This window comes from Medicago sativa, chromosome 4 (genome assembly GCF_051527215.1).
Source record: "Medicago sativa cultivar Bolivia chromosome 4, Bolivia_mono, whole genome shotgun sequence".
In the NCBI taxonomy this organism is placed as follows: domain Eukaryota; kingdom Viridiplantae; phylum Streptophyta; class Magnoliopsida; order Fabales; family Fabaceae; genus Medicago; species Medicago sativa.
The window spans coordinates 69163130-69177869 of NC_140752.1; the positions used below are offsets into that span (position 1 = coordinate 69163130).

At 38.4% G+C, this 14740-nt stretch overlaps 1 protein-coding gene and 1 long non-coding RNA gene across 2 annotated transcripts; both read left to right on the forward strand.

Moving 5' to 3' along the window:
- Positions 1–520: 520 nt before the first annotated feature.
- Positions 521–1142, forward strand: LOC146931221 (auxin-induced protein X10A-like). Its single transcript, XM_085702706.1, has one exon. The coding sequence runs from the start codon at positions 727–729 to the stop codon at positions 988–990; it is 264 nt and encodes an 87-aa protein (XP_085558832.1). The 5' UTR covers positions 521–726; the 3' UTR covers positions 991–1142.
- A 5802-nt stretch (positions 1143–6944) lies between these two features.
- LOC146931222 (uncharacterized) lies at positions 6945–11151 on the forward strand. Its single transcript, XR_015006623.1, has 2 exons — positions 6945–8262; positions 8356–11151. It is a non-coding gene; the product is annotated as an uncharacterized LOC146931222 (long non-coding RNA).
- The last annotated feature ends 3589 nt before the right edge of the window (positions 11152–14740 follow it).

Sequence of the window (14740 nt, forward strand, 5' to 3'; positions counted from 1 at the left end):
TTGGGAGAAGAAGAACAAAGAAAAAATCTCAAATGTAACTAAATACTTGATGATTCCAATGAATTGTGTTGTTTGTGAAGGCAAGAGGAAGTGTATTTATAATTATTGGGGTTCTCTTGAAACTGAAACCCAATTCCAAACGAACATAGGGTGAGATATCATGTGGTGTTGTCTTCGATTGTACCCCACCCTATCAAACAATCTCCAATACAAATGCAACCTCTTATCTGGCCATGCATTAATTGGTAGGTACTTCATAATTTGTAAACATGCTTAGGACATGTTTTCTTCATTATGATAATGTTGATGTCTAGCTGGTAAGTGACTATAGGGCAATGGATAACAATAGATCAACATAAACCATTCTACATGTTTGTTTTATCTCAAGTATTGATATGCTGGTCTCTGCTCAACAAGGTGGGACTTGCAACATCTGATGGTGATCCTTGAGAAAGTCCTTTGCAGACAACACCATGTGATCATTCATATGCTCTTGTCCAAACATGACTCAAATCATATGGCCCTCCTTTACTGATCACTATAATTGCCGACTGTTTGTTACATATCCTTTCATCTATATATATTCATGGCAGCAAACATTTAGGACCAACACAAAATCATTCACAATCCAAAACATTTGAAATTCAGAAACTCGAGTCTTCTATATTCAAACAAGTCATTCTTTTTTCAAGACCAATCTTCTTCTTTTTCTCAACACATACTAAAATGGGTTTTCATTTACCAGGTATCATCAGAAAGACATCATCTTCAAAAGTTGTGTACGTGCCAAAGGGATATCTTGCAGTATATGTAGGAGAGGAAATGAAACGATTTGTGATCCCAATATCATACTTGAACCAACCATCGTTTCAAGACTTGTTGAACCAAGCCGAGGAACAATTCGAATATGATCATCCAGCGGGTGGTCTCACTATTCCTTGTAGAGAAGATGTTTTCTTAGATATCACTTCTCGTTTGAGTAGGTGCTAACGGCTAACCCCTTTAGTAGAAGGAGCTGGCATAGATTATTTAACTTGAGGAAATTGTACAGCAGACACTTTTTTTTCTTTTCCATTTTTGTATTCCGTTGTAAGTCAAAGGTACATGAAAAAGCATTTGAGGGAGATTGTTATGGAAAAAGATTAGAGTATTACATCATGAAGATAAAGAAGAGAATGATGATAACTTGCGCAGCAAGTTACCTAACTAGATAGCTTCCTTTGTTGTTATTAGTTAGTTAATCTAGTTTCTATATCCTATGTGATTACCATTGTAATAATTGTGCACCTACACAATGCCTATATAAGTTGTAATCACTCTCATTTGATAAATAACAACAATATCATTTTCTCTATTATTCTCTCATTTCTTCTCTCATAATATGTTAATGGTGGAACGTAAGGTTGAGATACGAACACGATCAACCTTTGCAAACCTTTCCTTCAGATCAAGCCACGCAGAAATAGCAGTATCATGGAAAACGATAGTTTGAGCAATAGAATCTGAAACAGAGCTCAAGATCCATGAATGAAGGAGATGATTGCAACGTTCCCAGCAACTACGAGTGAGATCATTAGGATCAGGAATTGGAATAGAACCGTCAATGAAAACAAGCTTGTTCTTGGCCCCCAAAGCACGCTGCATGGAACGACTCCATGCAAGATAATTGGAACCGTTTAACTTTGGTGAAATTGTGAGGGAATTAGGTCCTTCACTAGGATGAACGTAGTATGGTGAATCAGACAATTTATTGCGTATCAGAGCACCTTCTATAGGAGGAAATGTCTTCATAAAGAGGACTTGAATCATTATGAAGCTTGACTGATGGATCAAAAGGTGTTGAGACAGGTTTTGAATATGTGAGACCTGAATCATGCAAAAGATCTAAACAATATTTCCTTTGGCAAAGAGAAATACCCTGCTGTGAATGAGCCACTTCTAAACCAAGGAAATATTTTAATTGACCTAGATCTTTGATTCTGAATGAAGCATGCAAGATAGAATTTATGTTTGTAAACTCAGACATGGAGTTGCCAGCAAGAATAATATCATCCACATATACCAAAAGAAGAGTGAAAGTATCAGAAGTGGATTTGGTAAAAAGGGAGTGATCTGAATTGGCATGTTTATATCCTTGAGCTAGTAATAAAGCAGTGAGCCTTTCATACCATTTTCTGCTAGCTTGCTTTAAACCATAAAGAGATTTGACCAATTTGCAAACTTGATTAGGTTTAGAAGCTTTGACTCCTGGAGGTAACTGCATGTAAACATCTTCTTGTAATTCACCATGAAGGAAGGCATTGTTTACATCAAGTTGATGAATAAACCAATGATGGATAGAGGCCAAAGCAATCACCAATCTGACTGTAGTGAGTTTTGCAACAGGAGAGTATGTGTCAAAATAGTCCAAACCTTCAACTTGAGTGTATCCTTTAGCAACCAATCTTGCTTTAAATCTCTCAATAGAGCCATCTGCATGATGTTTAATCTTATACACCCATCTGCATCCAATTGGTTTGATGTTTGCAGGTAAATCAACAAGTTTCCAGGTACCAGTTTGTTCAAGAGCAGCAAGCTCAGTCTCCATGGCCTTGTTCCAACAATCAAATTTACTTGCCTCAGCATAGGATTTTGGCTCAGTATGTGTTTGAAGGGACAAAACAAAATGAAGATGTGAATTAGACAATTTATTGTAAGAAAGAGAATCTGTAATGGGATAAGAAATACTATCAGAAGTTGCAGAAGATGATTGATTGGAAATCTGGCAAACAAAATCCTTGAGATGTGGTGGTGGATTTCTGCTTCTGGAGGATCTAGGAAGAGCAGGAGGAGGAGTAGGAGATTGAGCAGAAGGAGTAATGTTGGAAGGAGGATCCAAAGAAGGAGGGTCAATGAAAAGAGAAGGTGATGCAGGAGCATCAGGAGGAGTATCAATGGAAGAAGAAGATTGAGAAGGAAAGTACTCCCATTGGGGAGCATGGGAAGAGACATAAGGAAGAATGTGGTCATGAAAAGTAACATGTCTTGAAATGAAAATCTCTCTAGACTGTAAATCAAAAAGAACAAAACCTTTGTATCCTGATTTATAACCCAAGAAAACACATTTTCTTGCCCTAAGGTCAAGTTTGGTTCTATGAGATTGAAGAGTAGAGGCATAACAAAGTGAACCAAAAACTTTGAAAACATTGATATCAGGAACTGAATCATATAGAAGTTGATAAGGAGAAAAGTTATGTAATAAAGGAGTAGGAACTCTATTGATTAGGAAGGTAGCATGATGTACAGCATAGCACCAGAAGCTCTTAGGAAGTTTAGATTGGAACAAAAGAGCTCTAGCAACATTCAAGATGTGCTGATGTTTTCTCTCAACTCTCCCATTTTGTTGGGGAGTTTCAACACAAGATTTTTGATGCAAAATACCTTTAGAGGCATAAAAACCAGGAATAAGAAATTCAGGACCATTATCTGATCTAACAGTTTTAGGAACAATGTGATATTGGTTTTCAATCATAGTGATAAAATGTTTGACATGATCAAAAACTTCATATTTATTTTTAAGCAAAATGGTCCAAACAAATCTGCTAAAATCATCTACAATGGTGAGGAAATATTTGTGATTGTGAACAGAAGGAATGGCAAGAGGACCCCAGATATCAAAATGCAATAATTCAAATTTAGAATGAGCATGAGAAGAACTAGAAATAAAAGGTAACCTTTTGTGTTTGGCAAAGTGACAAACATCACGTATAGCTTTATTATCATATGAAATTGATGGATACAATGTTTGCATGGAAACCAATCTCTGATGAGAGAGGTGACCCAATCTAAAATGCCAAATGGCTGAAGCAGGAATTACATTGAAAGTTTTATCAGAAGGAAACAAAGAACTAGTTGAATTACAAAGAGTAGGAGAAACTTTATTGGAATGAAACAAGTGAGGGTGACTTGAAGCAGAAGCATTCACCACCAATCTGTATAAGCCATTCAGTTTTTCACCCAAACCAATCATCTTCCTTGTATTCAAATCCTAAATGACACAGCTATTAGAGGAAAATTGCACATAACATGATAATGATTCACATAGTTTGAAAACAGAAATGATATTCAATTTGAATGCAGGAGAATATAAAACATGGTTAAGATACAAGTTTGGTGAAAATTGAATGTTACCAGCAAAATGAGCTAACACAGAAGTGCCATTTGGAAGGTTAACATTAACAGGTTTAATTTTGTAAAATGAGGTAAAACTAGACAAAGAACAACAAATATGATCATTAGCACCTGAATCTAAGAGCCAATAATCAGAATCAGTTTGAATGGAACATGAAATGACACTATATATACCTGTCTGAGAAGCAACACCAGATGAATGACCTGGAGAAGCAGTGGTAACATGATTTGAGACAGGTCCAGAAGGAGGTGCAGCTGAGGAAAGTAAATTTGCTTGTTGCAACAAAGACACAAGATGATCATACTTTTCTTGAGTCAAACTGAAACTGGAACCTGTTGATACCACATCAGAAGAAGGTGTAGGCTTGCTTGCATCAGAAGTTTCAGCATTAGCCACTTGTGAAGAGGAACCACCCTTGTTGAAACTAGGGTGACCATGCTTTTGGTAACAAAATTCTATGGTGTGATTATAACGATTGCAAAAGGTACAAAACCTAGTATTGCCTTTGTTACCACCATTACCAGTCTTGCCCTTATTACCAGCAAATTTTCTAGAATCAGAAGCATTAACAGAGATGCTTGATTCATCAAGAGAGATAGGAGAAGGAAGTAAAGCATTCTGACTTTCTTCCTGAACCACTAAAGAGTATACTCTGTTGATTGATGGAAGAGGATCCATGAGTAATATCTGAGTCTTAACAACAGAGAAGGATTCATTCAATCCAGTCAAAAATTGAAGAATTTGATCCTCAACACGATAGGATTTGGCAATACGAATAGAAGCACAACGGCATTGATGAACACAAGTGCAATTAGGTATAGGCCTATGAGAATCCAATTCATCCCAAAGAGAACGAAGCTCAAGAAAATATTCCAAAACCGTTTTGTTACCTTGCTTGAGGTTATTAATGGTGGAACGTAAGGTTGAGATACGAACACGATCAACCTTTGCAAACCTTTCCTTCAGATCAAGCCACGCAGAAATAGCAGTATCATGGAAAACGATAGTTTGAGCAATAGAATCTGAAACAGAGCTCAAGATCCATGAATGAAGGAGATGTTTGCAACGTTCCCAGCAACTACGAGTGAGATCATTAGGATCAGGAATTGGAATAGAACCGTCAATGAAAACAAGCTTGTTCTTGGCCCCCAAAGCACGCTGCATGGAACGACTCCATGCAAGATAATTGGAACCGTTTAACTTTGGTGAAATTGTGAGGGAATTAGGTCCTTCACTAGGATGAACGTAGTATGGTGAATCAGTATCAGAATTGGGAGAAACATTGCGAGGCGCCATGAAAACAGAGCACAAGAAATCACAAGAGAAGATTTGTGAAAAGAATGCAAAGAGAAGAAGAAGCAATTGCGATAATACGCAAGGAAGAAGAAAGAAGAAAAACCAGCTTCACGAAGGAAGCAAAGAAAGGAAGAAGAAAGCTTCAAGGTGAAGCTTCAATGGCGGAAGCACCGTAACTGAATCGTAACTAACTTTCTCAACCAATGGAGAAAGTTATAACATCATTCTCAAAACTAGATTAACTAACCAATAAAGAAGAGAATGATGATAACTTGCGCAGCAAGTTACCTAACTAGATAGCTTCCTTTGTTGTTATTAGTTAGTTAATCTAGTTTCTATATCCTATGTGATTACCATTGTAATAATTGTGCACCTACACAATGCCTATATAAGTTGTAATCACTCTCATTTGAAAAATAACAACAATATCATTTTCTCTATTATTCTCTCATTTCTTCTCTCATAATATGGTATCAGATAACTTTCTCCATTGGTTGAGAAAGTTAGTTACGATTCAGTTACGGTGCTTCCGCCATTGAAGCTTCACCTTGAAGCTTTCTTCTTCCTTTCTTTGCTTCCTTCGTGAAGCTGGTTTTTCTTCTTTCTTCTTCCTTGCGTATTATCGCAATTGCTTCTTCTTCTCTTTGCATTCTTTTCACAAATCTTCTCTTGTGATTTCTTGTGCTCTGTTTTCATGGCGCCTCGCAATGTTTCTCCCAATTCTGATACTGATTCACCATACTACGTTCATCCTAGTGAAGGACCTAATTCCCTCACAATTTCACCAAAGTTAAACGGTTCCAATTATCTTGCATGGAGTCGTTCCATGCAGCGTGCTTTGGGGGCCAAGAACAAGCTTGTTTTCATTGACGGTTCTATTCTAATTCCTGATCCTAATGATCTCACTCGTAGTTGCTGGGAACGTTCCAATCATCTCCTTCATTCATGGATCTTGAGCTCTGTTTCAGATTCTATTGCTCAAACTATCGTTTTCCATGATACTGCTATTTCTGCGTGGCTTGATCTGAAGGAAAGGTTTGCAAAGGTTGATCGTGTTCGTATCTCAACCTTACGTTCCACCATTAACAACCTCAAGCAAGGTAACAAAACGGTTTTGGAATATTTTCTTGAGCTTCGTTCTCTTTGGGATGAATTGGATTCTCATAGGCCTATACCTAATTGCACTTGTGTTCATCAATGCCGTTGTGCTTCTATTCGTCTTGCCAAATCCTATCGTGTTGAGGATCAAATTCTTCAATTTTTGACTGGATTGAATGAATCCTTCTCTGTTGTTAAGACTCAGATATTACTTGTTATACCCTAATTTTGGACCTAAAAATACTTGTTCAATTCTTCTTTTCTTGCATTATAAGTCATTTGATATGTCTATGATCAATTGCATCTTTCTCTGCATTTTATTTCAATGTTATTTGCAAAATCCACATAAAAGGGTATTTTAGTCATTTCCTGCATTTAACTCATTTTTATCCTTGAAAATTGTTTGAGTCTGTTAAATTGGTTTGTATAAGTCCTTGTTTCAATCTCGTGTCAAAATTCATTTCAAAAAATATCAGTTGGATCATTTTTTAGTCAATTTAGCCCCTAGGGGCATTTTAGTCATTTCCTGTGTTAAGATTTCTTTCAGTCTTTTAAAAATTTGGTTGAGTCCTTTCAAATAGTTTGAATAAGTCTTTGTTTCTTTCTATGTCAAAACCCTTTCCAAAAATTGCATTTGAAGTCATTTTGAGTCAATTTTGCCCCTAGGGGCATTTTAGTCTTTTCATGTGTCAAAGCCCTGTTTAAATTCTAAAAATTGTCTCTGAGTCTTGTATAAGTTCTTGCTTTAATTTCCTGTTAAAAATCCATTTTAAAATTTCATCTGAGTCATTTTTAGTCGTTTTTAGTCCCTAGGGGCATTTTGGTCATTTCACATAATATTTCTGTTTCATTTTAATCTGCTTTGTTGTTTTTAATCGTCTCGCTTTATGTTAATTTTCAATTTACTTTTTCAATTCAATTTTAGTTTTAATTTTCATTTTAGTCCTCGTACTTTTGTTATTTGCATTTTAATCCCTTTTTAAGTCAAAGTCAAGGTTTGTTACAAGTCAAGTGCCACATGTCCCATTCCCATTGGTCCAAGCATTTCCACATCACCTATAAATAGGTCAAAGTTGGTCAAGGTTCATACAACCAATCATTTTTTACACCAATTTTATTTTTTTCCAATCATTTTTTTACACAAAATTCATAATTATTTTTTTCCCACCTTCTCTCTCCTCTAACTAACTTCTCCTCCTCTTCCACCACCCTAACCAACCTAAACCACCACTCTAACCACCCTAACAACCTCCAATCTTCATCCCTAACCTCCATAACCACCACAAACCACCACCATTTTCACTACTCAACTTCCATAACCACTAGTATTCATCACCAACATTCATCCATTCAAACAATTCCAACACAATTTCATACGAGTTCACTCTCATGTTGCTGGTTTTCTTTTGATCGAATCTGCACCCAACAAGCAAGGTTAAGCTGCGGCTCATAATACAAAAGAATCAAAGAACGAGAGGAAGAAGAAAGAATGGGTCCGGCGTGAAACCACCGTAACAACCAATCGGCCTCCGCACAAACTCATGTTATCAACAATCAACACATCCTAATTGATCCAAGCATCTCACTCGCACAAAGAATCCGAACCTGAACACGAGAAAGAGAAGGAGTGGAGTAATTCCGTCGCCGGTCCGAAACTTCCCGTCACCATCTCGTATTTTTTTGATCTAAAACTAGAGGTATCTCGTTCTTTCTCCCTTTTCTGTCGCATGTGATCACTGCTTGCTGTTCATCCACGTTTTTTTGTTAAAATTTCGAATCTGTTGGTTTAGATCTAGGTATGTATATTGGTTGTTCGGAAAATTTAAGCCTAGAAATGAATAGAGGAGGACGAGAGGATTCGAAACATGTATTTTTTTCTAAATTTGGCGGAGGTTTGAAACTCCGGCACGGTGGTGCCACCACCGGCCACCGTGCCGGAAAACTTAAGCTGGCCGGAGAAGAAACAGGGAGGAGGCGCTGCAATTTGCTACAAGAGAGAGGAAGAAGGAGCATCACGTTTGTTTCCTTCAGGAAACTTAATATATACTTCTTTCATTTAACTCTCCAACCCATGGATCTTGCTCCATACCCGCTCCAGTAACCCAGCCCATTTTCATTTTCCTGAGGCCCAATTGCCATGGCTATGCTGGCCTGCTGCTCGCACCCCCCTATGTCTGCTGCTTTTGATGATTTTCGCTGTTTACACCCCCCACGCATGTAATTTTAACGCTAAAAAATTCCAAAAAATGCACGTTTGTTTTTTTCGTTACTATTGTGAATTCTTGATGTCTATTAGTAGCTTTTGCATGATAAATCTTGATCAAAATATGTGGGAATGTGTTGTGTCCTTGTTAATGCATTTGTGTTAATTTTTTTTTTTACGTGTATTTTTGTTTAGAAATTTTCTAGGTCTTTGCAAACCTTTTCTTGTGGTAATCTTGGCCTTGTAAACCTATCTTTTGGGATGTGGTTTCATGCCAAAATTCACTCCAAGAGTATGTGTGTTTTTGTCTTGCTTTTAGTTCACTTTCTTGAAGAATTTGGAAGTTTTAATGTGATGTTGACCTTGAGATTTTGGTATAAAGTTGTGACATTTAGACATGTAATTTTGTGGAATGAATTTGCCTCTTAATGTGGTGTTTGCTTGCTGTTTTGGTTTAGTTCTTGAGGACCTTGTGTTTGGCAAATAATGTGGAACTCTTTTGTGAAATAAAAGTGCATAAAGAGCTTGAAAGTCTTATAATTTTTGGCATGATAATTTCCCTTGGTTCTCATATTTGTTCCCTTGGAATGAATCACTTGAAATGTCTTAATATTGTGAGAATCTAGGGCTTGAGTTTGCTTTAGGATTATATTGAATTTCAAGTCCTTTTATCATTTTTTTTGCTAAGATTGCTAGTTTACTTTTCCTGCAAATTACAAATAGCTTTACTATGCTTTTTAATACTAGTTTCTATATCATTTGTGCTACTAACCCTTTCATTTCATGTTTCATTCATCCATGAGCATTTCATCTCCCTCTTATATTCTTAGTCCTTACTTTCTTGCAATTTAATTTGTACAAAGATTTAGAATGTAAAACTTAGGAAATTTTGTAATATTTTTTTCTTATGCTTTTAGTTTCTTGGCAAAGAGGCCATAGAATGTATCTAGGGTGTGATGTAAAGGACAATGGACTCTAATAATGTACACCGACACAAGCACCGACACATGCACACACACCACTATAGCTAGAATATGTATGTTTAGATGTATGTTTAGGATTGTATGCTTAGATGAATGCCTAGGACTCATACTTAGAAAAACCAATTTTCCAAACAAATGTGAACAACTTCACTCAAAGCTTTTCCAAATAAACCTTGGGATCCAACATCCCATTGTATTTTCTTTTCCATTTTCTTAATCAAATTTCAAATGAAAATAATCAAACTTTGACCATATTTTGCAATTCACTAATTCAACCTCACTATTTCCTAATCTCATGCCCTTGAGGCCTCTTTCTATTCTTCAAACTCCATTTTTCAAACTTAAAATCAACCAACAAAAACAAAAACATTTTTTTGAGAGAGAACTACGGTGGATTTGATCCCTTAAACGGGTACGTAGGCAAGGAACAAAATTCCTTCAATTCAAATAAAATAAAAATTCAAAAACATTCTTCTCCCTCCAATTCTTCACTTAGCAAATTTTAGGTGTAAATAACATTTTCAAATAGCATTTAAAAATAAAGCGCGCGCGTAGAAATTAAAGACGGTTCCTATAGGTTACTATAGTCGTTATGGGTGCCTAACACCTTCCCGTAGCGAAAACAACTCCCGGACCTCGATTCTCAAGGGTTTTGCTTACTTTTTCCCTTCCCAAGAAAAAATAAGATATCACCGGTTTAAAAGGTTCGAACGTAATCAATGTTTGACACCCGAAAACCAAGATAAAACAGCTGGCGACTTCACTGGGGAGATTCGAGAGTTACGCCTAGTTTTTATTTCCACGTTTGCGCTTGTATTTTTACTTGCTTCTTTTACTTGCTTTCTTATGTGAATAAATGTTTAATTTCTTGCAAACGTGTGGGGTGAGAATATCAAAAGTCCTGCACCCGGGCTGAGTGAACTTAGGATTTAGGAGGGATATAATCGACAATTCATTCCGGGGGTTGCCTCGTGTTTTGGATTATGCGATCAATCCCACATAGCTGAGGCATTTTGGGGGTGATGTTGTCGGCGCGAGTTGTCGCGTTTAGGCACTTTGCTTCTAATTGTTCTATGACGCTATGAACCGTAGATAACCAAACCCATCCATGGCCATTTTCTAGGATGTAGTGCGGAGGCTAAACCGGGTGTTGTCTCGAGTTTTAGTCGTCACGCGATACTACACTCAAGTTAGACCTTCCACGTATAATCATGGAGCGAGGGTTGTCTCGTGACACCATGAGATACGTCGGAGAGGTTGCAACTTGGGAACCTTTTTAGAACCCGGTTACTATTATCCTAAAACCCTAGTTTCACCGGACACCGTGTCCACCCATGACTCCTCGACTTTGAACTTCAAACCCACCATGTTTTCTCCGAACTTGAACATAATCATGCATTCATGCATACATGCATACATGCATAAACTTTTTCCCATGCATTTATCGGAGGACTTAGACAAGTCATCTTTTGAACATCACGGATGTGAACACCAAGTGATACCATCTCAACTAAACCTCTAGTTTTGCTCAAGATCTTCAAATAAAACCGTGTTTCTCCGTGATGTTCACAACCACTTTGACAAGTCTTCTGACAAAACAAAAAAGAGTCTTTTCGCATTTTCATATCATGCATCATATGCATCATTCATCGGTCACAAATGGCTTCCCGTGCTCATTGTCTACCTGGTTTTGTCCGCCGCAGTCTGAAAAGTGGCTCGTGTTCGCAAAGTCTACCAACCAGATGGAGTTTATCAGACAAGATTGTACAAGAGAAGAAACATGGCTAACCTTGAGGAAGAGAATGCCAGCCCCTCCGGCCAGCCCATCGAAGAGTCTAATCTGGACGAGATTTTGAGGCTCATCAAGAAGAGCGATTATAAAATTGTTGACCAGCTGTTGCAAACTCCATCAAAGATATCCATCTTGTCTCTGCTCTTGAGCTCAGAAGCTCACAGGAAAGTGTTGATGAAAGTACTGGAACAGGCCTATGTTGATCACGAAGTCTCTGTGGATCAATTTGATGGGATAGTGAGTAATATTACTGCCTGCAACAACTTGGGATTTGGTGACGACGAACTCCCCGAAGCAGGGAAACACCACAACTTGGCTCTACATATCTCAGTACATTGTGGATCTGACATGATATCCAACGTGTTGGTGGACACTGGGTCGTCTCTAAATGTAATGCCTGAATCCACATTAAGACAATTGAGTCATCATGAAATCTCTCTGAGGGGAAGCTGCTACTTGGTTAAGGCTTTCGACGGATCTCGCAAGGATGTTCTTGGGGAAGTGGATTTGCCAATTACCATTGGTCCTGAGACCTTTCAAATTACTTTCCAAGTCATGGATATCAATGCCTCTTACAGCTGTCTCCTCGGAAGACCATGGATCCATGACGCTGGAGCAGTAACGTCCACTTTGCATCAGAAGCTCAAGTTCATGAGGAATGGTAAGATTGTCACTGTACACGGTGAAGAAGCATATCTAGTTAGCCAGGTATCATCGTTCTCTTGTGTTGAAGCAGGATCCGCAGAAGGAACGTCGTTTCAAGGATTGACTGTCGAGGGTGCAGAACCCCGGAGGGCTGGTGCTAGCATGGCCTCACTGAAAGACGCCCAGAAGGCTGTTCAAGCAGGGCAAGCTGCTGGCTGGGGCAAGGTGATTCAGATCTTGGAAAACAAGCGTAAAGAGGGCCTTGGATTCTCCCCGACATCTGCTGTTTCAAAGGGAACTTTTTACAGTGCTGGGTTCATCAACGCTATTGCTGAAGATGCTGCTGAAGGAAGTCACGTGCCTACATTTGTTATACCAGGAGGCACTGTGAGAAATTGGGAAGCCATTGATGTTCCTTTAGTCATGCATGCTTCCATGTAATGTGTTTTGTTGCTCATGTTTTCTTTGTTTTCAAAATAACAATCCTTTCGCTCTGCCCAAGGCGAAAGTGACATCATTGTAAGGGCGTGTTTGTTTCGGCATTGCCGTTATCAATAAAAGTTGTCGTCTTTCTCACGACTCTTTGTTTTTTACTTTTTAGTGCCTTTTTCTTGGAAATAATGGTAATGCCAGAAAAAACCAAAACATCTGTATTTTTCTTATTAATTTCAAAAATCTGCATAGAAAAACATTTTTCTAAAATCATCCCAATCATATTATGCAGATTGAACCATAATAAACCCGTTGAACACAGTGACCCTATGGTTCATCCAAATTTTGAATTCCCTGTATATGAAGCTGAAGATGAGGATGATGATGAAGAGATACCATATGAGATCACTCGACTGCTTGAGCAAGAAAGAAGAGCCATTCAGCCTCACCAGGAAGAGATTGAGCTTATCAACCTGGGTACTGAAGAAAACAAGCGAGAGATCAAGATTGGTGCTGCACTCGAGCCAGAAGTGAAAAAGAAGATCACTCAGCTTCCCCATGATTATCCAGATGTCTTTGCATGGTCTTATGAAGATATGCCGGGTCTAGATCCCAAGATCGTGGAACATCGGATACCGACAAGACCTGAATGTCCTCCTGTCAAACAGAAATTGAGAAGGTCTCGTCCAGACATGGCTCTTAAGATCAAGGCTGAAGTACAAAAGCAAATTGATGCGGGCTTCCTCATGACAGCTGAATATCCTGAGTGGATTGCCAACATCGTACCAGTACCAAAGAAAGATGGGAAAGTTCGAATGTGCGTGGATTACAGAGATTTGAATAAAGCTAGTCCAAAAGATAACTTCCCATTGCCTCATATTGATGTGCTTGTTGACAGTACTGCTCAATCCAAAGTGTTCTCCTTTATGGATGGTTTCTCTGGTTATAATCAGATACGAATGTCACCGGAAGATAGAGAAAAAACGTCCTTCATCACTCCGTGGGGAACGTTCTGTTATAAAGTGATGCCGTTTGGCTTGATAAATGCTGGTGCTACCTATCAAACAGGTATGACCACTCTGTTTCATGATATGATTCACAAAGAGATTGAAGTATATGTTGATGATATGATTGTGAAGTCAAGTAATGAAGAGCAGCATGTTGTGTATTTGAAAAAGATGTTTGAAAGACTAAGAAAGTACAAGCTGCGGTTGAATCCTAACAAGTGCACATTTGGTGTAAGATCTGGAAAGTTGCTAGGCTTCATTGTCAGCCAGAGAGGCATTGAAGTTGATCCTGACAAAGTCCGAGCCATCAGAGAGATGCCGGCCCCTCAAACTGAGAAGCAAGTCAGAGGTTTCCTCGGACGTCTGAATTATATTTCAAGATTCATATCTCACATGACTACCACCTGTGGACCAATTTTCAAATTGCTCAGAAAGAATCAGCCTGTTGTATGGAATGATGAATGTCAGGAAGCTTTTGATAGCATTAAAGAATACCTGTTGGAACCACCTATCCTTGTCCCGCCAGTGGAAGGAAGGCCTTTGATTATGTATCTATCAGTGTTAGATGATTCAGTGGGTTGTGTTCTCGGTCAGCAAGATGAGACTGGTAAGAAAGAGCATGCTATCTACTATCTGAGCAAGAAATTCACCGACTGTGAGACTCGGTATACAATGCTTGAAAAGACTTGTTGTGCTTTAGCTTGGGCTGCCAAACGCCTGCGTCATTATATGATGAATCATACAACTTGGTTGATATCCCGAATGGATCCAATCAAGTACATCTTTGAAAAGCCTGCTGTTACTGGAAAGATCGCACGTTGGCAAATGTTGTTGTCTGAATATGATATTGTGTACAAAGCTCAGAAAGCAATCAAAGGAAGTGTCCTCGCTGAGCATCTTGCTTGTCAACCTCTTGATGATTACCAGCCGATTAAGTTTGATTTCCCTGATGAAGAGATTATGTATCTGAAAGCAAAAGACTGTGAAGAACCACTGATCAATGAAGGGCCGGATCCCAATAGCAAATGGGGATTGGTGTTTGATGGTGCTGTTAATGCTTATGGTAAAGGAATTGGAGCCATCATTGTAACTCCACAGGGGCACCACATCCCT

Coding starts and splice junctions, on each gene's coding strand:
- LOC146931221 (XM_085702706.1), top strand. CDS start 727: ATGGGTTTTCATTTACCAGGTATCATCAGAAAGACATCATCTTCAAAA.